This window comes from Malus sylvestris, chromosome 17 (assembly GCF_916048215.2).
Source record: "Malus sylvestris chromosome 17, drMalSylv7.2, whole genome shotgun sequence".
In the NCBI taxonomy this organism is placed as follows: domain Eukaryota; kingdom Viridiplantae; phylum Streptophyta; class Magnoliopsida; order Rosales; family Rosaceae; genus Malus; species Malus sylvestris.
Window position 1 is genome coordinate 2,196,390 of NC_062276.1, and position 23,396 is coordinate 2,219,785.

The 23,396-nt window shown below is 38.1% G+C and overlaps 3 protein-coding genes across 5 annotated transcripts; 2 read left to right on the plus strand and 1 right to left on the minus strand.

Moving 5' to 3' along the window:
• The first annotated feature begins 5,309 nt into the window (after positions 1 to 5,309).
• On the plus strand, positions 5,310 to 7,488 carry LOC126610523 (LOB domain-containing protein 25-like). 3 transcript variants are annotated; one of them, XM_050278604.1, is made up of 2 exons: positions 5,310 to 5,597; positions 6,692 to 7,488. In XM_050278604.1, the coding sequence occupies exon 2, from the start codon at positions 6,716 to 6,718 to the stop codon at positions 7,244 to 7,246; it is 531 nt and encodes a 176-aa protein (XP_050134561.1). In that variant the 5' UTR covers positions 5,310 to 5,597; positions 6,692 to 6,715; the 3' UTR covers positions 7,247 to 7,488. The 3 variants fall into 3 exon arrangements, with proteins under 3 accessions (XP_050134561.1, XP_050134560.1, XP_050134559.1); XM_050278603.1 differs by having other exon boundaries at positions 5,311 to 5,597; positions 6,710 to 7,488; XM_050278602.1 differs by having other exon boundaries at positions 5,315 to 5,597; positions 6,702 to 7,488.
• A 3,787-nt stretch (positions 7,489 to 11,275) lies between these two features.
• LOC126610524 (uncharacterized) lies at positions 11,276 to 14,328 on the minus strand. Its single transcript, XM_050278605.1, has 8 exons — positions 13,971 to 14,328; positions 13,695 to 13,779; positions 13,536 to 13,577; positions 13,033 to 13,201; positions 12,516 to 12,568; positions 12,202 to 12,423; positions 11,823 to 11,869; positions 11,276 to 11,724 (listed from the first exon to the last, which is right to left on the minus strand). Exons 1-8 carry the CDS (start codon positions 14,252 to 14,254, stop codon positions 11,670 to 11,672), a joined length of 957 nt encoding a protein of 318 aa, XP_050134562.1. The 5' UTR covers positions 14,255 to 14,328; the 3' UTR covers positions 11,276 to 11,669.
• Positions 14,329 to 17,002: 2,674 nt separating this feature from the next.
• On the plus strand, positions 17,003 to 17,821 carry LOC126610525 (oleosin Ara h 10.0102-like). The gene has a single exon (XM_050278607.1). The coding sequence runs from the start codon at positions 17,099 to 17,101 to the stop codon at positions 17,606 to 17,608; it is 510 nt and encodes a 169-aa protein (XP_050134564.1). The 5' UTR covers positions 17,003 to 17,098; the 3' UTR covers positions 17,609 to 17,821.
• The last annotated feature ends 5,575 nt before the right edge of the window (positions 17,822 to 23,396 follow it).

The following is a 23,396-nucleotide window of genomic DNA, read 5'->3' on the forward strand; positions in this document are numbered from 1 at the left end:
TGTGCTTGGATTGTCCTAAAACATAACCATTAAAAAGTTCATGAATAGTGCATGAAAACTGGGGTTAGGGTTCTTAGGGTTTTCGAAGGTCTTATGCTCTAAAACTTGTACCAATGAACTCAGAAGCTTAAATGGAACAAGAATCATACCTTTTTACCTTTGATTTGTGAAGAAATGGGAGGATTTGTGTTCGTCCGTACGTTTCAAAGGAAAGAGAGAGACAGAGAGTGAGAGACTGCGAGGGAGGAGAGAGAGTGAACTGAGAGAGAGAGTACGGGAGAGGAGAGAGAAGGTATGAGTGTTTGTGTGGTCCTAAAGCCACCAATCCAAACTAATGAAAACTTTAGTTCTAATTGGGTCACCAATCCCATATAATTGAACCAACATATATCATACACACACCATTCTACGTCCAAGGGTATTTTCGTCTTTTCACACTTTCAAAACAAATTTCCTGGGACGGGCTTTGACATCATGTTAGTGGGTGGTTTATGTTTAAATTCTTATTTATTTTTAAAAATATTTTAAATAAAAATTGTATAAATACAAAAAACTTGAGTTTCTTAAATAAAAAACATACAAAGGTCAATTGTCACACACCCACGCGTGTAACAAGAAGCTAGTGAAATTAATGGCCTCAATCTCTCCAAATGCAATTTTTTTTTCTTTTGCTTTTGAAAATAACCTAAATAACTAACAAAAACCAAAATAATCATAACTTTGTAATCCTTTTTCTTTCAACTTCCCAATCTTTCTATTTCTATTGAATGTTTAAGTAACTATCACTTAGTCCTGAAGATTGTAATTTGAGGTAACCATAACTTTGAATTTAAATTTTCTTTTTCAATAATTTATTGTTCAACTAGGTTATTCTAAAATTTGATTCGCTAGTGTTTGTTGATTTTAGAAAGAACACAAGAGAATCACTTGGCGTTGTTGAATTATTATATTCGTCAATCAAGTTTTATTGTTTTTTACTCTCTTAGTCATCAAGTTTTATTGCTCTTCACTCTCAATCTTAGTGCATTTGCGTCTAAAGACATGTGACATGTAATATTAAGTAATGTTAATATATATTTTTTCTTTTGATATTAATTTTTAATGAAATTCAATGAAGAAATATATTTTTTATGTAATTAGCGAATTCTTTTTACTACATACCAATATACAAAGAGTCGGAGGTCAGAGAACTTTAGAGCCCCACTTTGAAAACTCGCCTAGGGCCCCCAAATTCTCAGGGCCGGCCCTGGTTGCCATGCTCGCAACTTTCACCCAAGTTCGTTGATGTTGTACACGGCGTACAATCTGCTCAGCAACTTCACTGTTCCTCTATCCGCTTGCTGCTCCGCCCAAACCAAAATTCTATTTCCAACAATTCGTGGAAATTCAAAATCCAACCAAAAGGAAAGAGCGTTTTTCTTAGCTTTTGTAATCCAGCCATTTGGATCCTCTGCAATATATTACATTTTTCCTCGACTTATTTTCATGTTTTAAGAACGGATTTTGGATCCTCTGCAAGCTTGATTACAATACAAAAGTGTGACAAACAGTTGACTAAAACACAAATCGAATTTATTTTTTGTGAAGCGGTAACGAAGACGACTAAAATATTATCACAAAAGAAGAAGACAAAAAAATTGAACAAAATTTTCATTGTTACGTGAAGGGAGTTAAGTGCAAAAGCACATGTTCGAGATGTTAGTACTAAGAAATGGTACTGTTAGAATGCATGTCTAATAATCTATCTGATGGTGATTCGAACTCAGTGTAAAGGTCCGAACACGAACCTTAACCAGTTAGCCTAACTCACCATGTTTATGACTAATCAATCTTATAATTAATCAAGAATAAAAAGCGCAAGCTAGGAATTATACATATAGTGACATTATGTTCGAATTAATTATGTATTCTAGTATGAGCATGCATGTTTACAGGTAATTGATTAAGTTTCTAAAAGATATATATAACATATCTTTCTTTTTTTTTGGAAACTATATATAACATATCTTTCAAGAACCAATAATTCCCTCTCTAATCATTAGGACCACACTCGGTTGGGCTTAATCTATATTCATGTTCCAAAAGATACACCAACTATTCATATATCCAACCAACCCACAATCCTAAAGCTAATGTTTAAATTTCAGTCTCAAGCATGCACAAGAGAAAGTTCCTCTTGGTGAAGTTTGTGATCATCTTATGGACTCAATAAGAATGACCTAATTGGTTTTATTAAGGGTAGTGCTATCCACACATTCATTTTTACTTATCACATACCATTCTCAATTTTCGATCGTTGGATCAAATGAATTGAAGAATATCAATAGCTAAAAACTAACAAGAGTGTGTGAGAGGTAAAAATGAGTGTGTGAATAGCACTTTATTAAATATGGCTTTTGATGTGTAAAAATGCAATCCTTTTTCTTGAGCAATTTTTTAGTATTAGATCTAGAATATAGCCACGTGACGTTCCTATTTCACTAAAATTACAATACGTGAATTTGCTTTTTCTATTAATATAACCTAAAAGATGAGCATCTCAATCATGTCATCTACATTTATTATAACACGTAATATAGTGCACCATGTAGCTTGTGTTTCCATTACTCATAAAAATTTATAGTTTTTCTTGATTCCCAAATATATTATTGAACGGCATCAAATTAAAAGAAATAAAATAAGAAAAAGTTCGTTATGTCATTGGCTAATATATTGTTACATTTTTTTACCAGCAAATTATTGGTGAGACGATTGCAAAATGTAGTGGGCACAAGGCTTTCATTCAAAGAATCAAAGGCAACAATTTTAATCATGCAATGTATACAAATATGGCATATGATTGAGAGAAAAATTCATGTATCTTGATAAAGAGAGATCTAAAGAGGTTTTGGTATGATCAGTTCATGATGACTTGTGCGGGAAGTAGGATGAGGGCTCTAATACAACATAAGATAAATATATATAGGCCTTTTATTTAATTGGATTCTAATTATATTTTAAATGGAGATAAGTTGTAGGCTCACTTCTCATTGAACTTTAACTCAAACCATTTATTTTTTAAGTTGCACTTCATAGATCATTCTTACAAAATGTTAGCAAAACTGAAAATGTTAAAACATCTAATTAAGTTCAAATAAATTGACAAACACTGTGTTATAAGAAAATTTGAAATTTCATCATGACAATCAAATGGGTAAATGGTTTCATATTGAATTAATTTTTTATAAAGATGATCTATAAATGGAGACTAAAAAATAAACGATTTAAATCGTTGAAATTCGATGTAAAGTGAATCCCACAACTAGTCCCAATTTTTAAAAAATAGAATCCTTTTGAATAAAGGCTCTGATAAATATATTCAAATAATTTGTAGTGCAGTATTTTGATATTCAGCAAAGTCGTATACACATACACTAGTTCAAAATTCAACCAAAAAAGAAAGTACTAGTTGTGGTGAGTGGTGGTGACTCAATTCATGGTCCCACCACCAAAACTTAGAAGAGGTGGGGCCAAAATTATCATTGATTCAATATAAGGGTTATCTTATACCTTTCTGGCCTTTCGGCAAGATTTTCAAGTAGATTATTTATAGGCTAGGGGAGCTTTTTATAAGTATAGTTTCAAGAAAGCAAAGATAGTAGTATTCGTACTACTGCTTTCTCTTTCGTGTTCACCTTTTAGGCATGAACCTTCAATCTTGATATCAAAATCTGCCTACAATTATGTGTAGTATGTGTGTTAGTGAAGCGTGCAAATTATAGAAAACTACTTAACTAGACACTCTTTATTATTTTAATCACTAATTCCAGTGATTGGCTTATGCAACAACGCACTTGAATGTGAGAGCGAGACCCTTGCATTCGAGTCTCACCTCTTTTTAGTGTGTTGCTCCATTCCATATGGCTACCTCACCCGAAACTCTCCAAACTCTTAAGAATTTATTACCAACTGATAGGTCCTTTAACCACCTCATATATGTTCAACTAAATTCACCTGTTATTATCAGTTATTCACATTTTGTTTTCCCACTTCATTTTTTTACTGTTGATAAAAAAGTTTATTGTGTTTCGGAGTATACGATAATTCAAAACTTTTAACAGTCTTAATTTTTGTGTTTTTAACGAAATCTTAATTTTTTTTGTTTTTAACTAAATATCTAGCAGTTAAAATACATGAAGATAATAGAAAATGCCATTGTTGATATTGATTTTCAAATATGTGCAGGATATCATGTTAGCTAGAGTCAGATGTCTCTATACATCATTGCTGCCATACATTCAATACGTGAAAGTTATCACCTTTGTCATAATATATAGTAGACCCGACGACATTTAATCCTTTTGTTTTGGTCCTTACTTATGTCAGCCGATTTGCCAGTAATCTACTCAAAGACTTTGTGCGTGCAACTCGGGTTCTGATTACAGACTGATCAATTGATCAATAATACAAGAACAGTAGTACGTAGTACTGAAGCTCTCGACGCATATCAGCTTTTATATATATATATATATATATATATATATATATATATATATATATATATATATGTATATTTATAAACAGAAGAATTCAATAATACAAGATAACAGTGTACTGTAGAAAAAATCATTGGTTAACTTAGAGTACTTGAAGTGGTATATTATTAGTTTAAGGGGCATCTCTGTATAAATTCATTACTAATAAACCCTAACGCTTTTGGGTTTATATGTAGTTTCCATAGTTTTAAAAGTTATGTTCAATACAATATAAAATAAATATAAAATTGTATTGGAATCTTTTAGTTTGAATGATATTTTTGTAATGCAATTACATTCACGTATAACAACCACCTTGACAATGTAATAGGACATTCACAACGTAAATGCTAACTGTGTGTAACAGTAACAATGTCATTTGTGTTGTTAACTAGCTATACCTTATAATTATTTTATAACCTTGGTCCGTAAACTCTGATTATTACAGTGTAACTTTACCTTTTTTACAATTCAAATATTAAATGTTAAAATCATATTGTATAACTGTTAAATGTTTTAATAAAATGCTCCGAATTGAGTAATTACATGATGTCCACTAATAATTTTATTAAAACAATACCAATACCATTTTGTTTTTAAAATACCATAAATTTTCCTCTAATATAATAATATTAGATCAGTTTAATTAGTATAAACGAGAGAATATGGTATATTAAGCAATCTGTAGCGTTTGATAGGACATGGGAACAGACTAACTATTGACTGGGGAAAGTTTGAGGGTCTGCAATGCCAATTGTTGTTGAACAGTGCTTGTTAATGTTATAAAGCCGGAGTCACACTCATCCTTTTGTTCCTTGGTAGCCCATGATTTATAACACTCGTCTTTTTGCTTTCCATTCCTCTCCCCCCCCCCCCCCCACTGAAAATGCTCTTTGCCTCCTCTCACTTCTCTCTCATCAGTTCCTTGCCCTTACCTTTTTGGTCACTGTGGTTGCAGTGAACTCTCTCTTTCTCTCCCGCAACTAGCTAGCGAGGGTTTAGAGATCTTCTTTCAACTTTCACATCTCCAGCAATCAAAGAAGAGATCTTGAAATTAAGAGGCTTTTACACAAGGGAGCGAAGGTAATCAATAATAATATTACATTCTTTTGCATCTAATGATACCTGATAATCAAAAATCTATCAGAGAAGGGTAAGGATCAAAGTACATACAAACAGAATCTTCTTCTTCTTATAAATATTGTATTTGAATGTTGTCTCATTAATCTGGTGAAAATATGCCTCCTGATAGTTAAGTTTGAAGGGTTTGATCCAGGACACTGGCTTGTGGATTTGGTGTAGGATAACAATTAGAAGATGATGAACTGCACACTTGTATACAGAAATAAAATTGGAATCTGTAGTTTCTGCATTTGATTTACATAAGAAATTAAGGAGTTGTTAATTTGTATTTGTTATATAATATATATGTATGTATGTATGTATGTATGTATATATATATATATATATATATAAGTAGGTATCTGATCATTTTGTGTGAATTCTGAGAGAGAGAGAGAGGGAGAGAGTAGAAGAAAGGGAGGAACTATATTAGTCTAACTTAAGTCTGGAATCTATGGAGTACTTAACTAATTCAATTCTGTATAACTTTGATTTTCATGCCTTTTCTATCGTTTTCCCTCATTTGGAATTTTCGAAATTTAAAACATTTGTAGGGTTTTTGAACAGCTTTTAAGTAACAATATTCAAAACATGCAGTAGCATTCAAATTCAAGAATGACAGCTGATTGTCTGGCAAAAAAGTAAAGAAGTTTGAAATTGAACAAAAAAAATAAAAATCATGCAGCTATAGCAGCTATGTTTTAGGTTTTTGATTCGGCAAGTACTAAATGTCGGCTAGTATCTCCAAACTGACTATAAAACGGTTTCCTACTTAATTACTAGCTAATTAATTCAGCAGGATCACCTTTGATCTCAGTTTAACAAGAAAACTTCTACCTTTTTTGTTTTTCCTATACAAAAGACGAGATGTAGACACAATTAGGAGATTCATGTCAAGATAGAGAATTATGATAAGAGTTTTATAAGAGTTACTCGCTCGTATCTCTCCATGTTCATGCAACTAAGATTTAATTTCGGTGACTTCATTGTCCAGTAATGCGTACCAAAGAAAACATAGTTGGTGGTCTTTAATTTTAATGGAATTTAAGTCTTAGTTTGGTGCAGTACTGCAGGATCGGATGGCTTCATCGAGTACGAGTAGTTATACAAATTCTCCTTGTGCTGCGTGCAAGTTCTTGAGGAGAAAATGCATGCCGGATTGCATATTTGCACCCTATTTCCCACCGGAGGAGCCCCAAAAGTTTGCCAATGTTCACAAGATATTTGGTGCAAGTAATGTGAGTAAGCTTCTCAATGAAGTCCACCCCCACCAGAGAGAAGATGCGGTGAACTCTTTGGCCTACGAAGCTGAGGCTCGGATGAAAGATCCTGTCTACGGATGTGTTGGAGCCATCTCAGTACTCCAAAGGCAAGTCATTCGCCTTCAGAAGGAGTTGGACGAGACTAATGCTGATCTCGTCCGGTATGCCAGCAGCTACAACCATGAAATATTGCTGCCAACATCTCAGTCCGAGAGGTCTAGTAGTAGTAGGGTTCGTGGAGGAGGGTCTCTAGGTCAAAATTCTGGTTCGTATTTTGATCCACCATGGAATAGAAATGCTTATGGAGATAGAAATTATGAGAGAGGAGGAGGAGAAGGAGATATATAAATTTAAGTAGATTACAGTGCTCTAGTCTATTGTGTTAAATGTGCCAAAGAGAGGAAATAAAGTAGCTTCATATATGTTGTATGTGTCAATAATTATTAGGAGTAGACCTGGTTTTTTAGGGTTTCTCCTGGGTATCCATGTAAACAGGTTTTAGTAATATGTATCCTATACTCTGTGGAAAGCCTTGTGTATCTATCTGTATATCTCTCTTGTGATATATAATATTGAAAGCATTTTATAAATATTGCTGGCCCGATTATATATGCATTAAGTATATGTGTTGAAGATGAAGAGCGATGCTAATCACTAAGCTTATTGTGTTGTTTATTACTTAACATGGAATTCTAGACCAATTTCTTTGGAATACATGTTGGTGTGTTAGAAAGAACCTTAATATTAAGTGAAAAACAAACACTATTATTGATCTACTTCTAGTTAAAGACTGGATCCACGCGAGCTAGGTTAAGATCGAATGTGGTAAACAAACACAATGCTTCCGATGTTAATTTGTGAGTCTAATTTTGGCATAGTTGGTGCCTGCAGTTTTTTATACAAGCAATATTAAAAAGATAAAAAAAAGTCAGAAACCAACTATTGAATGCACAAAATGGTGTTAAACTACTTAAACTATAAACTCTTTTCAATAAACTTGATTTAATTGACGTTGATCGAACAATGAACACAGTGAAAGCGAGAAAAGAAACATCTCGTCTCTCACCATATGGGCTCCCTTTCCCTTTTCCCTATCCATGCATTGTATCAGGTCTATTACAAGTGTGAACAAAACAAATGGACCACCGGTGGTTGTGTGGTATATTCTTATTCCCAACTTTTTTTGCCTCATCAATTGCAAAAAATTAACAATACTCTGCCACTTATAGGCTTATAGCCTTTAGCTCCAATTCAACAGATGTTTAAAATTGGCTGTCAATTATCCAAAGTATTATAGCCTTACTCTATTAAATATTTCTCACAACTTTCATATCTACTGTCAGTAATCAGAGTCTGCAAATTTTCCAAGGGACAGACAGACACACATGGCAGCACTGTAAAAATTTTGACTTCTTCACCCCAAAAACAAAGATATTTTAACCTTAATTAATTATATATATCTACTGCTTGCGAATTTCAGGTCCTTGCCCATTATAACGTGGACAAAGATTGTCTGCTCTTCATTTTCGATGTACTTCTCGTATCATTTTGTTTATATGGTTAGTATCATTTTGTTTATGTAGTTACGATTAAGTCACGTCAACATTTTATATTACTATTTATTTTTATTTTATTATATTTATAAAAAAATAATATAAAATATTGACATGTCTTAACCGTGATCACACAAAATAAGAGGATACCAGAAATGAAGGGCAGACAATCCTTGTCCTTATAACATTGCAAGTCTATACAGTACTACTGTCACAGTCACTGTCTGAATTCTGCAGAAAAGCTACAGTAAGTCGCACAGATGATGCCTACTCTCTATGAATTAGGATCCACAAAACAAAAGGGATTGTTTGCCTTGCCCATGTGATGATAGAAGATTATTGAAGGGTACCCTGCACCCTTCACAGATCATCATTTTAACTGTCGGACCCATTTTTCTTAACCATTATTTGGATTTTTACAAAAATCTACCGATGTTCTCGTTAAAAAAAAACGATTATGAGACTGAAATTTATGACAAAAAAAGTAAATGAAGACTTGAAAGATACTCTAAGAAAATACATAAGGTATTTGAAGTTAACGAAAGATTTTGTAAAATTAAGCGCTGTGTCGTTTAGGATTTATACACCGATCCCATTTATTGGGATAAAATTTTGTTGTTGTATTTACCATATCCTTTTACTAATCATCAAGTCCCTTTCGACATCCGAATCAAGTGGCTACCCCCCAAAGTTTCTATATGCATGCTTCAGGGTTACTATTCTTGGTCTTGTTTTGAATAGAGCAAATCTTCGGTAGGGCAACACTCATAAAGAGAGTAAAAATAGTGAGATCTGATATGACCATCAAAATACCGTGTCTTTGTTTTTGTGAGAGCAGCCGGACAATACCTTAGGGCAGCTAGGCCACATGTATTGTCCGACTATCCTAAGGTATTGTTCATTTGAATTGATTCTAGAAAACTTTAACGAAAAGTCCTTGGTATTGTTCACTTTAACGAAAAATCATATTTTTACACTAAAAAATCAATCATGGTACTATTTACTTTACTCTTTATTTTGTTCTTATCGTTAAAACTCAAAGTTTTCAAACCATTTTCATTAGTTTTTCCTTGATTATACCCTTGGAATTTTGATTCTTTAAGCAATAGTAACATTGTCCCGTGCACATGCATATTTTTAACTGATGTTGATGCTTGCAGCTGGGGGAGGTTTCATTAGAGCACTAGTAGCTGCTCATGGTTCGACAGTAGTACGTTTATATTTGAATAGCACTAGCAGTAGGCACTAAGATTTTGATGTCGGGTTTTTGCTTTTACACCAAAGATTGTCTAATCTTTTCATTTTACCTACATTATTGGGATAAGATTTCCTTAGTATAGTATATATTTACAGGACGACTGTGTGCAATATCTGCATACGTACTGTGACAATTGCACTCTTTGACATGTGAGAGTGCGATTAAACTTCTCTGTCACGGATAAACCTCCATGTATGCACCTCTCGTTCTCTCGTAGTGAAAGTTGATGAGAGACTTAGAGAAGGAGAGTATCATTCTCGTGACAGGAAATATTGTAGACGATGACACAACAAAAGCCATAGGTTAATGAGAAAAATGACATGAAAAGAAGACTTCATATGTGATATGTCTCTCATTTAGCAATGCAAAAAGTAGCACGCGTAACAGAAGAAAGTGTCAAAAAAACGTCGTAATCGTTCTATTTTGGGGTATTGAGATAGCTCTTATCCCAGGTCCTGTCCATCGCTCTCCAGATGTTTGGGCCACCACAAACCGCCCAAAAAGTGATCCTAAAGGCCCAACATCAAGAATTGACAAGCCAGCCTTCGTTCGGCCGAATCAAATCGCAGTCTCTTTGACAGACTGATTAGACATTTGCATCAAAGCTTACATGGAACACATTCATGGATTGAGATCACCTGATCTCACACTCTAAAGAGACAGACTCAATCATCCGGATCATTTAATTTAAATCTTGCAGTTTCTATTAGTCTCATCTTATTAGCTCATTTCACACTCAGAATCACATTCTCATCTCTCTCTCCAACGCCCTTCTCTCTCTCTTGAACGGTCCAAATTACTAGATCCATTGACTCTAAAGTGTGAGATCCAAAGAGGATCTCAATCCCACATTCACCACCAAGACGTTCTAGGATGTCAATAAGTCACCATGGCAAAGCCTCAAGCATTAAAGTCGGCTAAGAGCAGAGAATCTTGGGTATGATTGTATGCACTGGCGGAGCGACTTTAAAGGCTACCCTAGGTTATATCCGAAGTAGCTTTTGATGAAAAATAAATTTTTTATTGATCTTGAAATGTGACCCATCATATATTTAGTTATTAATCCTAATTTTCTTGTTTTAATTATATAATACAGATTACAAGCTATCTCTTTTTCTTATATCATTTCTTGTACATATACAAGTTTGGATTTGTTTGAATTTTAACACATATTTATTTAATAACTAAAATTCTTAGCTCACCTTGTGAAAATTTTCTTAAACTAGCTAATACTATAAAAAACATAGTAACAAGTTTCTTTCTTGATAAAGATTTAATCGTTAAGCTAGCTCACCTGGTTAAAAATTTCTAGCTCTGCCACCATATGAGTGACACAAAATCAGACTTGTTAGACTATCGGATAAGAAGTTGTCATGAAGTTATCATGTTAACACGAATGGAGTCTGATTAATAAAAAACAAAGGGTGTGTGTGATGCTGTGAGAGAAAGTGCGGCAGGAGAAGGGGCTATTGCTTTACCCAAGTTTGGGGTCCCCACTTAGCGATATTCCAAGTAATACAGTGACCTTAAGCATGCCCAATGAACAGTAGGAGAGGCCTCTAGAGATCATCCCGGTGCTTATAACACCGGTAATATACCTTCATGATCAACTCAAAGAACGTTTAAGCAATGATTAAAACCAATACAAAGATTAATCAAGTCAATACCACCAAAATTACAAGTGCTACTCTGGTGTTTGGCAAGTCGTGCTCCACCCACCAACATGCACATAAACAACTAGAGAAATATAATTCAGCATTTCTCTTGCACTGATTCCTTATCTGTAGATGCCTCCATCCTTTGAAGATTCTTTCTTTGCCCGTAGTCCGGGTCTTTTAGGACTTCCCCTTCTTTATAAGTCGTGAGGGACGCTTAAAATGAGTATTGAATCTTCAGTCTATCAGCATAAGTACCTCCTTAACAAATTTTCCGGCGTTCCGTTTCTAGCCAGACCGCCAGTTCATGAAATCCTAACATGCATTTCCTCCCCAACTTCCGCAAATATTTCGTCCACCCTTTTAAAAAGAAGAATCTATTCAAACCTCTCATATATGAACTTTCAAAACAAAAGTAAAAAGTCTGAACTGAACTTAGACACCGAGATCATTCTTACCTGTGAGCATCTATATTCACCTCTGCAATCCACGTCGTTAGATAAACCTGAAAAATCAAATTGATTTAGAGGTACTGAAATCCATGAAGGGAAATACCAAGCTTTGATAATTTATTATTCGACTATAATGTGTGACTCCATTCTATTTCACTTTGATGAATAAGAGAATAACTATTTCAAACATGTTATGAATTATCTGTGTTAGTCTCAGTCCTTAAAATCAATAAAAGAAATCTTTTCAGAGCGACCCGTATCCCTCATGCTATATATCCTGACTAGGAACTTCCACATGTATTGGCGAATATAAGATAATGAGAAACAATTTGAGCACAAACATATTTTCGGGATTACCAATTGCATTAATCAATAGCACCCATACCTGCAAAACATCATGATCTGGCTGCTGATTACATCGTGCAGCTGGCATTTCGAATTTCTGATCATCCAATCTTGGATAGATTGGCTTACAAGTCTCCTCACCATATAAGTTGCATATACTCAACTCACCAAATTCTCCCGGATAAAGCTCATCCGACCAATCCAAACTGTTTACTGTTGGAATGTCACAACTAATTGAAAGTAATTCCACTACAACCAAACGCTGCACAGACAAAACAACACAAAGACATAACATGTAATAGAACATACAGAAATTTGACCAGATACCATAGCAGCCCAGGAGTGACAACATACCTTCAAATTTAGCTCCAATGTAAACATCTGGACAAGCTCCTCCGCCAGTTTTTCTGAGATTGTTTCCACAATCAGAGTTTAGAATCATATGAAACTTATAGGATCTTAGCTTTACGCATTTTTTTTACTGATTTAGCTGGCTGTTTAGTGTTTTACCAACCGTACAATACCAAATGACATTGTTGCTAGTAAAGGCAGGTTTGGTCAAAGGACCTCTGATATACTCTATTTCTCTAGCTGTCTTAACCTCTATTGTCTTTTGTCACTTGAGATTTTGCATAGTTCCATTTACATTTCAAACTAGTTAAAAAATGTTGGATGACCAGAGAAACTCATCACAAAAGTGGAATCTCTGAACCACGAACATGTTCATGTACATTTGCAAGATGGAGCAGTGAAAAAGCACTCCCCATTGTGACAGAAAAAAAATGTATAGACTCGAACTAAAACCAAGCATACGCACATTATCAATCAATATCACATGAAAAGATGTAAGAGGGTCTTTAATTTAACGAACCAAAGCAAGAGATGGACCAAAATGCAAAGACTGGAATTCCGCCACCATCTCCGGGATCATTCTTATCTTCAGAACAGCCAGAAGATTGTACGAGTGGATTATTGGTTGCCCCCTTGACAAAGCATCTCATGGATCTACCAGTTTGGACCATGTGAGTTACAACTGAAACCTGGAGATAATAGTGATAAAACAAACAAAATAAAAAAACGAAGGCACCAAACGATCTCTTAAAAAATGAAAATCCTTGCTTCATTCAATATGCAACTATACATCATAAAATTTGATAACCGCCCGAGAAATCAAACCATACATGTTATTAAGTAACTTATAAGTCCAAATTGCTTATATGAATCAGTCTGACATGATCCTGAAAACTCATATGTTGTATTGACATTCATCTAAAATTAATGTCGTCGACGTTTTGAGTCAATACAAACCACATGCTGTCTATTTCAGATAACACAATTTACGAAAAATACTAGTAAAATGATGAAGATGCATACCATGTCCTTGTACGAGGATAAAAGTCCGCTTCGATGAAGCTCCTGAAACGAAATTAAGAAGGTATTACAACACAAGAGCGATGCTTATCATGATCAATGTTGCAAGAGTTGTAAAAGCGGAATGTAAAAGGCTAAAAGCTGCTTGCTTGTTAACATTACCTGCTGCTTAAATAATTTCTGGCAAGCTTTCTTTCGTATATTAGGCATATCACTCAGAACTCCCAACTCCATTGAAGGCATGTATCTGAAGCAAAACACGCGCACACACACAGTGAGTCAGTCAGTCGCACTCTCACCCTGAACAATTGAAGCTCTAAGCAAAAAGCATGAAAATTTGAAACTTTAACAAAAAAAAGCATGGTAATTTAAGCGTGAAATTGAATTCCAAACATGCCCCAGAAAATCAAACGTTTACAGACGCAGTAAAACACCTACTTGAGAGAAAGATACGAGTTTACGAGAGAGGTGGCGTGTGATCTTGCAGTGGAAGAAGAAGAAGCCCATTGCTGTCTGTAAGAAGCTAACTTGGGCCATTGATTTCTCAGGTTTCTCTGCGCGGTGGGTCTCCACAGCCTCGCCGTTGATGCTAGTGCCGGTGACGGTGAGGGGCTTTGGGGTGCTGGGTTCTCTGGCTTTGGAGTATAAGGAGAGGAATAAGAAGAAGAAGGAGTTGCTGGGGATGGAGTTTCCATTGCTGGGTTTTCAGTTGGATTCGCCATGGCAGGTGAGGGGGGGAAGGCGGCGTAGGGTGAAGTGTGTCCTCCGACGCACGTGAGTCGTGGCACGCTTGGAGTGCCAAATATGACAAACCACTGTGGGGTTCGTTCGCGAATATGAAAAATATACAATGTCGTTTCTACCCTTATTGATTACGCAGACAGCGAGGGCAGTATTGACTTTCAAGTCTCGTTTCAGCTCAAACTCACTCAAATTGAAAGATGATGTGTTTTTTCATCAGCTTTTCGCCTGTAAAATTTTGAAAGCTTTTGATAACATGACAGTTCTCAGACCTTGAAGAATTTTCAACAGTAAACTTATCGTAGTCCCAACCGTCATTTTACTCACTTTCACTACTAAGCGAGTGTAATTGTTTGGCCTGAAATACAGCTTTGGGCTAAGAATAAGTAATCTGATTTGAAAAGCCATAATTCTCAGTCCAATAATGATTTCTCAGGTCAGTAAGCTTTCAACGCAAGAAAGTACTTGTCGTTCGAGTCCCTATAGAAGTATGACTATGAAAGGATAAAGCTCAAGCGTGGTTCGGTCGGGTCCTAGATGAATAAGAATTACCAAGGAAAGGATCAGGATGGGTTCTAATAAAATGCGAATTATCCAAAGAATCATAATTCATGCTTGATCAGATAAGATGAATCATGTGCATAATGGTACTAGGCTCAGAATCCTTGTTCAAATCAAAGAAGCCAAGACTGAATAAATATTGAATCTCCACTAAGGAAGGGATAATTACGGAATATCTAGGTAAATGCTGAGTAGGCACAATCCTATCAAGACTCTACCTCAACATGCCTATTTATGATGAGTCATCCCTATACATAGAAGAGGTTGTGTAACGTGAGAAGCCCTTTCAACTCAACAAACAACTCAAAACACGGCTACGCAAAAACACTAATTATCCTAAACTTCTAGTCAACACGTCATCAGTTTGAATAAGTAAACAACATTGTATTGACAATCGGCGACATCTTCAATTTGAATAAGTAAACAGCACTGGAGCCAGAACCAGACGATTTAGCAGCACCTTCTATCTGGACAAGTATACAATACTGCTTTTGGCTGATTGGTTATCTATCCAAATCTCGTCCGGTGAAGAGTTATCTATTATTTCGCTCAAAGAGGTGACTTTATTACCTTCTCATCAAAGTGAAGCGTTCTATGATCGTTTACTACCAGGTGCATTTCATAGTTCAACATTCAGACGATTGAACCACGTTCATCATATAAACACTCATCTCCTTTGAGCATCTTTGCCCTTTCAACATGATATTGATTCCACACACTTATATTCTCACCAATATAACTGAAGCAACTGAACCCAACGTACAAGATCATGAACTTCACAATGAATTAGTCACTTTGTCTTTAGGTTCTAGAACCCTAGGTTGAGAGGCATTCCTTCCTTGGGCGTAGTTGCTCAGGTGCAGAAGTCTGCAGTGCATTCGACACTGCCACGGCATCTATTCTACTCACTCGACCGAGCTTGGTCGCATTCACTATAAGAACGTAGTTAACTCAATAATTATTCGCTTGCATGTCACGTAAGCCTTATAATTTTTAAAGTGAACAATAACACAAAATGATTTTACAAATAAAATTAATTAGAGCATAACGAATAAATAGATGAATTGATTCACGTGTATGCTAATGCTATATGCTCTATGTAGAGCAAGTATGTGGATTTTCTGTATTTTTTTTGCATGTGAACATTGGATTCGCATTTTTTATGAGTTTAATTATTTTTTGTTCGAAATTTATGAGTATAATTATTTTTTGTTCGAAATTTATGAGTTGAAGACTTGAAACTGAAATTGCATTTCTCCACTAAAAAAATAAATAAAAAATAAAAAAAAGTAATGATATTCATGGTATATTTGTATACCACATTTTTATACCATCTTAGATGGAACTAGGATTCTCTCCCCTCCTCTTTCCATCCTCTTCCATCCTCTCCTCTCACATTCTCTTATTTTGTCTTTCTCTTGCTATAAAAAACTAATAGAAGATATTAACGTGGCTTAACCATGACCATTCAATTAGGAGGGAAGGGAAAGGGAGCGAAAAAAAGAGGGGAGATAATCCTACTCCCCTTATGTGGCATCTGATGTAGACAGCCACATCATTTGAAAAACTTGCAAAACCCAAGGAAATGAAGGAAAAAAAACTCATCGTATATCATAATCATCATTTAATTATGATATACGATAGTATGAAAATATAGCACAAAAATATGATATGAAAATGTGGCATAAAAATATAGTATAAATAACATTACTCAAATAAAAAAAGCAATTCGGTGCACTTATATAGCACGCACAGACAAACTCGAGAGAGCAACGCCCGTTCATAAAACAGCAGGCAACAAAACAAAGTGGCAGAACCAACACCAAATATGGGAGAGATTTTTTAGTATGACCGTCACACAAAATGATATACCACGTGTCGTTATATAAATGGTGAAATATATGTGTTGAAAAGTTATTAGTCTAAAAAATAAAATTTCTCATCACTTACATAAAAACACGTATTGTATCATCCGTTACAACTAAAAATTTCTTCAAATATGGCAACAAAGATTCCTCCACAACGCCCGTTCGGTAATATATAATTTTTGGTTTTTCTAATTTCCCAAAAGCTGCACTGAAACAGTGAAACTTGTTCCTCATGCAAAGCCCCAACTCACCCTCTCAAACCTTACGTGTCACCGCCTCCTCTCATATAAAACCACCACCTCGCCACCTCCTCTTTCTGCATCTCTATCCTTCCACTACAGTTCTCCAAGCTCTCTTTCTCTTAAACTCTCGCTCTCCACCCACCTCTCGTCAACAATGGCAGACCGTCCTCAGCCACACCATATCCAAGTTCGCCCCGCCCAGCCGCGCTATGGCGAGCACGAGTACGGTGAACATGGAGGATTTGGTGACGGTGGCCCCTCAGCCGGCCAAGTTCTTGCAGTGATAACCGGCCTTCCATTAGGTGGAACCCTACTAGCGCTTGCTGGTCTCACTCTCCTGGGGACAGTCATTGGTGCTCTCGTTGCGACCCCGCTCTTCATCATCTTCAGCCCGGTTCTTGTCCCTGCTCTTTTCGTCATCGGGCTTGCTGTCACCGGATTTCTGACCTCCGGGGCTTTTGGGCTGACTGGGCTGTCGGCGCTGTCTTGGATCACCAACTACCTCAGGAGGACACCCGTAGTGCCGGAGACCCTGGACGAGGCGAAGAGGCGCGCGGCGGAAATGGGAGAGTACGTGGGGCAGAAGACAAAGGAGGTTGGCCAGGACATCCAGAGTAAGTCCCACGAAACAAAGAGGCAAACCGGACATACTGAAAGTCGTTGAAGGGAATGGAAGGGAAGATATTTGAAGAGGTTTTCGACTTTTACGAACGAGGTTGCTTGTATATGAAAATGGAAGGGAAATAATGTTGTAAAACCTCTGTGGTTTTTTCTGTAATTTGATGTACGTCGCTGGCAACCTGTAGACTGGCAGTTCTTGTGTGTGTTTGCATTGTTGTGTTTATCGTATGCTCTCCAATCTATTGTATTGCAAATATCCGTTTGTGCACTCTCTCTCTCTCTCTCGATCGATCGATCGATTGAATCTATCGCGACAATGGATGAACCCGTCCGATTTCCGAGCTAGATAAATAAAGAGAACCAATAACTCCTCTGAAACCACAATTAAGAAGTTTTATATGTCATGTTACATTTAAATTTGAACTCATTACAGTATGCTAGACTATACTCTTATGCTACAAATGAATACAAAATTCGAGAAGTTATCGGAACCCGATGAAATCGGTTTTCCGGTGGTACGGCAGACCAAAGGGTTTTCATTGAGGAGGATGCTCGGATTCGGCACCACCAGCTTCGGTCTCCATGTGAGTAGGCTCGTTTGCTTCGTTAGGCATCCAAAACTGAGAACGCTTGATGCAGCCGCGAACTGGCTCTGCGAGGAGCCCACTTCAAGCAAGATGGAACTCCGATGTGACTGTCCCAGCATGCCACCTACAGAGAATACCAATTGATAAGAGTCATTCGATAAGTTTATCTCACCATTATTCGATTTAAACCGACTCCTCTCACATGGTTTCATCACGTAAGGGTTTCTGAGAAATTCAAGCAACTAAAATACTGGCAGTTTTTCGGAGATAAACCGCGAAATACTAGCATCTAAAGTGATATTCAGTAAAACGTATGGATCCTACTGCCTTAAATAGACAAATAACAAGAAGCATTTCTATATGATAAATGTTGATGCACAAAACCGGGGCGGTCTTGGAACAACGTAAATCCGACCGTGAATCTGCACAAACGCTCAAGAACATGAAGAACACAAAGAACACAAGGATTTTATCGTGGTTCACCCCAATGTTTGGGCTACGTCCACACTGTAGTTAATTCTGTTTCTCTGTAATTGTATAGATACAAGTGTTTGAGGGGAAGTCCCCCAGAGAGAGAAGAGAAGGGAGAGGACAGCCTCGGTGGTGTGAGGACTCTCTCTCAAGGCTTCTAGCCTTTGTTTTCAGCTCTAGCCCTTAGAAATGAGGACTTAAGACCTGGTTTAGAATGAGGGGGAGTCCCCTTTTATAGAATAAGGGGCTCCTCCTCTTTTACATTTGTCGTGGGCTTAATGTGTGAGGCCCAAATACGAGGCCCAAGGCCCAAATACGAGGCCCAAATATATGGTACCAACAGGAGTCCCCCAAGTCTTCAGTCAAGAGAGTCTTTTGGCTGGAGACTTCAAATCCAGTCCATGTGTGGGCCGAAGTGACTGGATGCTGTCTTGAAACAATACTCAACATGAGTCAACGCTTAACATAAAGTAATACTCAGCTAGAGGTAGCACACGTTACGAGGTTGCCTGGCCGGAGGTGATGCCCGTTGCGAGGCTGCTTGGTTAGAGGCTTATGCTCGCATCGAGATGTTGCTCGGCTGGAGTCGATGCTCATTGCAAGGTTGCTTGGCTAGAGGCTTATCGTGGTTCACCCCAAGGTTTGGGCTACGTCCACACTGATTGTATTATATTTCTCTGTTGAAGAGGGAGAGAGAGAGCTTAGAGCTTAGGGGGTGTGAGGAAGCTTCGGGTTTGTGAGGGTGAGGAGGCCCTTTTATAGAATAAGGGCTCCTCCCCTAATTACATATTTGCCCCTTCCTTTATTACATAATTACATTTAAGTCCCTCGAGTATTTATACGAGGTCTAAATACGAGGCCCTAAATATGGTATAAACAGTAGTCCCCCAAGTCTTCAGTCAAGAGAGTCTTTTGGCTGGAGACTTGAAATTCAGTCCATGTGTGGGCCGAAGTAACTAGATGTTGTCTTGAACTGATGTTCGATGTAAGGCGGTGCTCAATCTGAAATGATGCTCAACCAAAAGTAGCACATGCTGCGAGACTGCTCGGCTTGTGGCTTATGTTGCCTTGGTTGGCTCGGCTTGTGGCGTTTGAAGGTGAGGGAGTCCCTTTTATAAAATAAGGGATCGCTCCTCAGTACATGACTAATGGGTTATGAGTGATGCTCGTGGCGAGGCGGTTGCTCAGCTGACGGCGATGCTCTCTAACGAATGTGAGAGAGTCGTTTTTATAGAATAAGGGTTCGCTCCTCAATACATGAATAATGTGCTAGAGTTGATGCTCGCGGCGAGGCGGTTACTCAGCTAGCGGCGATGCTCTCTAATGATGGTGAGGGAGTCCCTTTTATAGAATAAGGGCTCGCTCCTCAATACATGAATAATGTGCTAGAGTTGATGCTCGCGGCGAGGCGGTTACTCAGCTGGCGGCGATGCTCTCTAATGATGGTGAGGGAATCCCTTTTATAGAATAAGGGCTCGCCCCTTCATACATAAGTAATGGGCTAAGTCCCCCAAGTATTTTTCATGAGGCCCAGTTGAGGCCCAATATATGGTGTATAGTGTAGTCCCCCAAGTCTTCGGTCAATAGAGTCTGTTGGCTGGAGACTTCAAATTGAATCCATGTATGAGCCGAAGTGGCGGTTGTTCGGAGACGGTATTTGTATACCCTGCACTGAAGCTTTGTAGGTGAAGCTTTGGAAGTGAAGCTTTGAAGCTAGAGTTCTGTAAATGAAGCTTTCGAAGTTGGAGCTTTTGTAAATGAAGCTTTGGAAGTTGATTAACATAAGTGATGCTCATGAATGTTTATGTTGATTGACATGAGTGATGCTCATGAATGTTTATGTATGATTGTCATGAGTGATGCTCATGAATGTTTATGTATGAATGACATGAGTAATGCTCATGTATAATTTGAAGTACTAGGCGTACTTTTGATCACCTGGTTGGTGGCATGAATGAGAGTACGGGTTGTACATTTCATCACCTGGTTGGTGGCATGAATGACTAGTTACCAAATTAGAGTACGGGTTGTACAACTCATCACCTGGTTGGTGGCATGAATGGCTAGTTGCCAAAATTAGAGTACGTGTTGTATATCTCATCACCTGGTTGGTGGCATGAATGGCTAGTTGCCAAAATTAGAATACGTGTTGTACATCTCATCACCTGGTTGGTGGCATGAATGACTAGTTGTCAAATTAGAGTACGGGTTGTACATTTCATCACCTGGTTGGTGGCATGAATGGCTAGTTGCCAAATGATATTAGAGTACGGGTTGTACATTTCATCACCTGGTTGGTGGTAATAGCGGCGGGTTGCCGAATAATTGTGGAGTACTGGGCGTACTTTTGATGGTCTGGTTGGTGTTATTTTGGGCTTATGGGCCTTCACCCTCCACAACATTCCATCCCATTTATTTTGGGCTTTGCCGTTTTTTTTTTTTTACTATTATTACCCTCTGATGGGTTTATACATATTATCCTCTGATGAGGTTTATACATATTATCCGAAAGATAAGGAAAATTACATCATTAAAAAAAATGAGGAAAGTAAAACGCATCATTCTGGTGGGGTGTTTATTCCTTGCTTTTGCAATGTTTTTCTGCTGCAGTGTCTCTTCATCTGGCAGACATAAGGAATTATAATACTAGAAAGATCTTTTGCTTTTCTCTTTTCCTTTTCAGTTTTTCCTTTTGCTTTTGTTTTTGTTTCCCACTGCTTTTCTCTTTTCCCTTTTCATTTCTGCTTTTGATATGAATGTTGACGACATGATTAAGGGCACAACTCTTTGGACAGCCTCTTCGACCCTACCCACTTGCTTTTCTTGGTACCTCCACTGCGTATTGCAGGAAGATTGTTTTCTGAAATCAGACGGAACAAGGACTTTGCCACGTTGGTATGTCGGTGATCAGCAGCCGTTTGTCCACCATGACTGCTTATGCTCAAAGACCGGAGTGTTGACCAGAGCTTGGACCGGCAAGTGTCTTTACCGAGAGTGTTGACCAAAGTCGTGAATTAGAAAGCAGACGCATTGTTACCCTTGATTTTAAACCAAGCCTCAGCAGCACACTGCTTGTGGGCAGCAGCCAAATCAGCCTTACAAGAACATCCTAGCTCAATAGGAATCCCAGATTCATGATTCGTTGCATCCAAGCTCAGGTGATAAATCTTGCAGTCCCTCACCACTTTCGCCACGTTAATCTTCACCTCCTCCAGATCTACCTCCGCCGAACTCTCCTACGCAGATGCTTCCCTCTCCACAAGAGGCGCTACGGCGTCCCGCTTCTCTCTCCACTACATCAACAACCACATGGGCTTTGTCTACAGCTGCCATTTGTAAAAAACCCAAAGAGAGAATCTTCATGTAATGGCTCTGTGCGGCCAAGATCATTAATGCCCACAAAGGTTGAAGAAGCTCTCAACCCAGCAGGAAGTGGGTTTTTTAGACTTTCAACAATTGGGTTCTGTAGCAGTAGGTCATCCCTCTCTCTCATCTTTCTCACGGTGGAGGTTATGAGCTTCGTAGAAAAAGTAGAAAATGGCAGAGCTGTTAGTGGAGTTGATCGGGGGGTAGCCTGATCTGGTGGGGTGGGCTTCTAGAGGGAAGAGAGGGAAGGACGATGCGGGAGTCGGGTCGAGCCAAGGTGCTCCTGGAGTAGGCGGTGATGCGGGAGTCGGGTCGGGCCAAGGTGCTCCGGTCCACGAGTTCGTACCAGAGGCGGCACTGCGAGAAACCATGACGAGAGATGGACGCGTGGACCGACGTGGCGATGGGAGGCTGCGACTGGGCGCCGACGGTCGTTTGAGAGTTGGAGATCGGGAGTGTCGGTGGGGCATCCATTGTTGGCTGTGAGGGGCATGACGATCAATGAGTCCTTTGAAGGCACAAACTTCACTCTCCCTCTGTACTATCCTATGGAAGTTGTTTGATGATGCCATCTCAACAGCCTTCTATAGTTTGATACAAATCAAGCTGCTTTTGTCTCTGTCGTTTTTTATTTTTATTTTTTCAACCCAGAGAGATGGGCTTTTCTGGGTTTCCTGGGTTTTTTTTTCTGGGAAAGCTTTGGGTTGTTGAGTTTTTGCAGATTCAAGGTGGGGATTGTGGTGAGGTTTCTCGGTGGTGAGATGAAAAAATGAAAGATAACCGACATAGCTTTTTGTGTTGCTTCCCACAGACGGCGCCAAATGTTGATGCACAAAACCGGATGGTCTTGGTACAACGTAAATCCGACCGTGAATCTACACAAACGCTCAAGAACACGAAGAACACAAAGAACACAAGGATTTTATCGTGGTTCACCCCAATGTTTGGGCTACGTCCACACTGTAGTTAATTCTGTTTCTCTGTAATTGTACAGATACAAGTGTTTGAGGGGAAGTCCCCCAGAGAGAGAAGAGAAGGGAGAGGACAGCCTCGGCGGTGTGAGGACTCTCTCTCAAGGCTTCTAGCCTTTGTTTTCAGCTCTAGCCCTTAGAAATGAGGACTTAAGACCTGGTTTAGAATGAGGGGGAGTCCCCTTTTATAGAATAAGGGGCCCCTCCTCTTTTACATTTGTCGTGGGCTTAATGTGTGAGGCCCAAATACGAGGCCCAAGGCCCAAATACAAGGCCCAAATATATGGTACCAACAATAAACATATGACAAATGTTCCAAATCCTTATGTTTACTGTTAAGGTACTAGAAGTTCAAAGGATCCAAACCTCTCTTTATGTCCTTTGAAGTAGCGAAGGCATCGATTATCATACATTGACAGATAAACGCAGTGATTCT

Excerpts from the sequence above, each read along its gene's own strand:
- LOC126610523 (XM_050278604.1), top strand. The coding sequence starts at position 6,716 with ATGGCTTCATCGAGTACGAGTAGTTATACAAATTCTCCTTGTGCTGCG.
- LOC126610524 (XM_050278605.1), bottom strand. The coding sequence starts at position 14,254 with ATGGCGAATCCAACTGAAAACCCAGCAATGGAAACTCCATCCCCAGCA. Across the intron at positions 11,870-12,201 it reads CAGATCATGATGTTTTGCAG|GTTTATCTAACGACGTGGAT; the intron begins GTATGGGTGCTA and ends TTGATTTTTCAG. Across the intron at positions 11,725-11,822 it reads GTGAATATAGATGCTCACAG|GGTGGACGAAATATTTGCGG; the intron begins GTAAGAATGATC and ends TCTTTTTAAAAG.
- LOC126610525 (XM_050278607.1), top strand. The coding sequence starts at position 17,099 with ATGGCAGACCGTCCTCAGCCACACCATATCCAAGTTCGCCCCGCCCAG.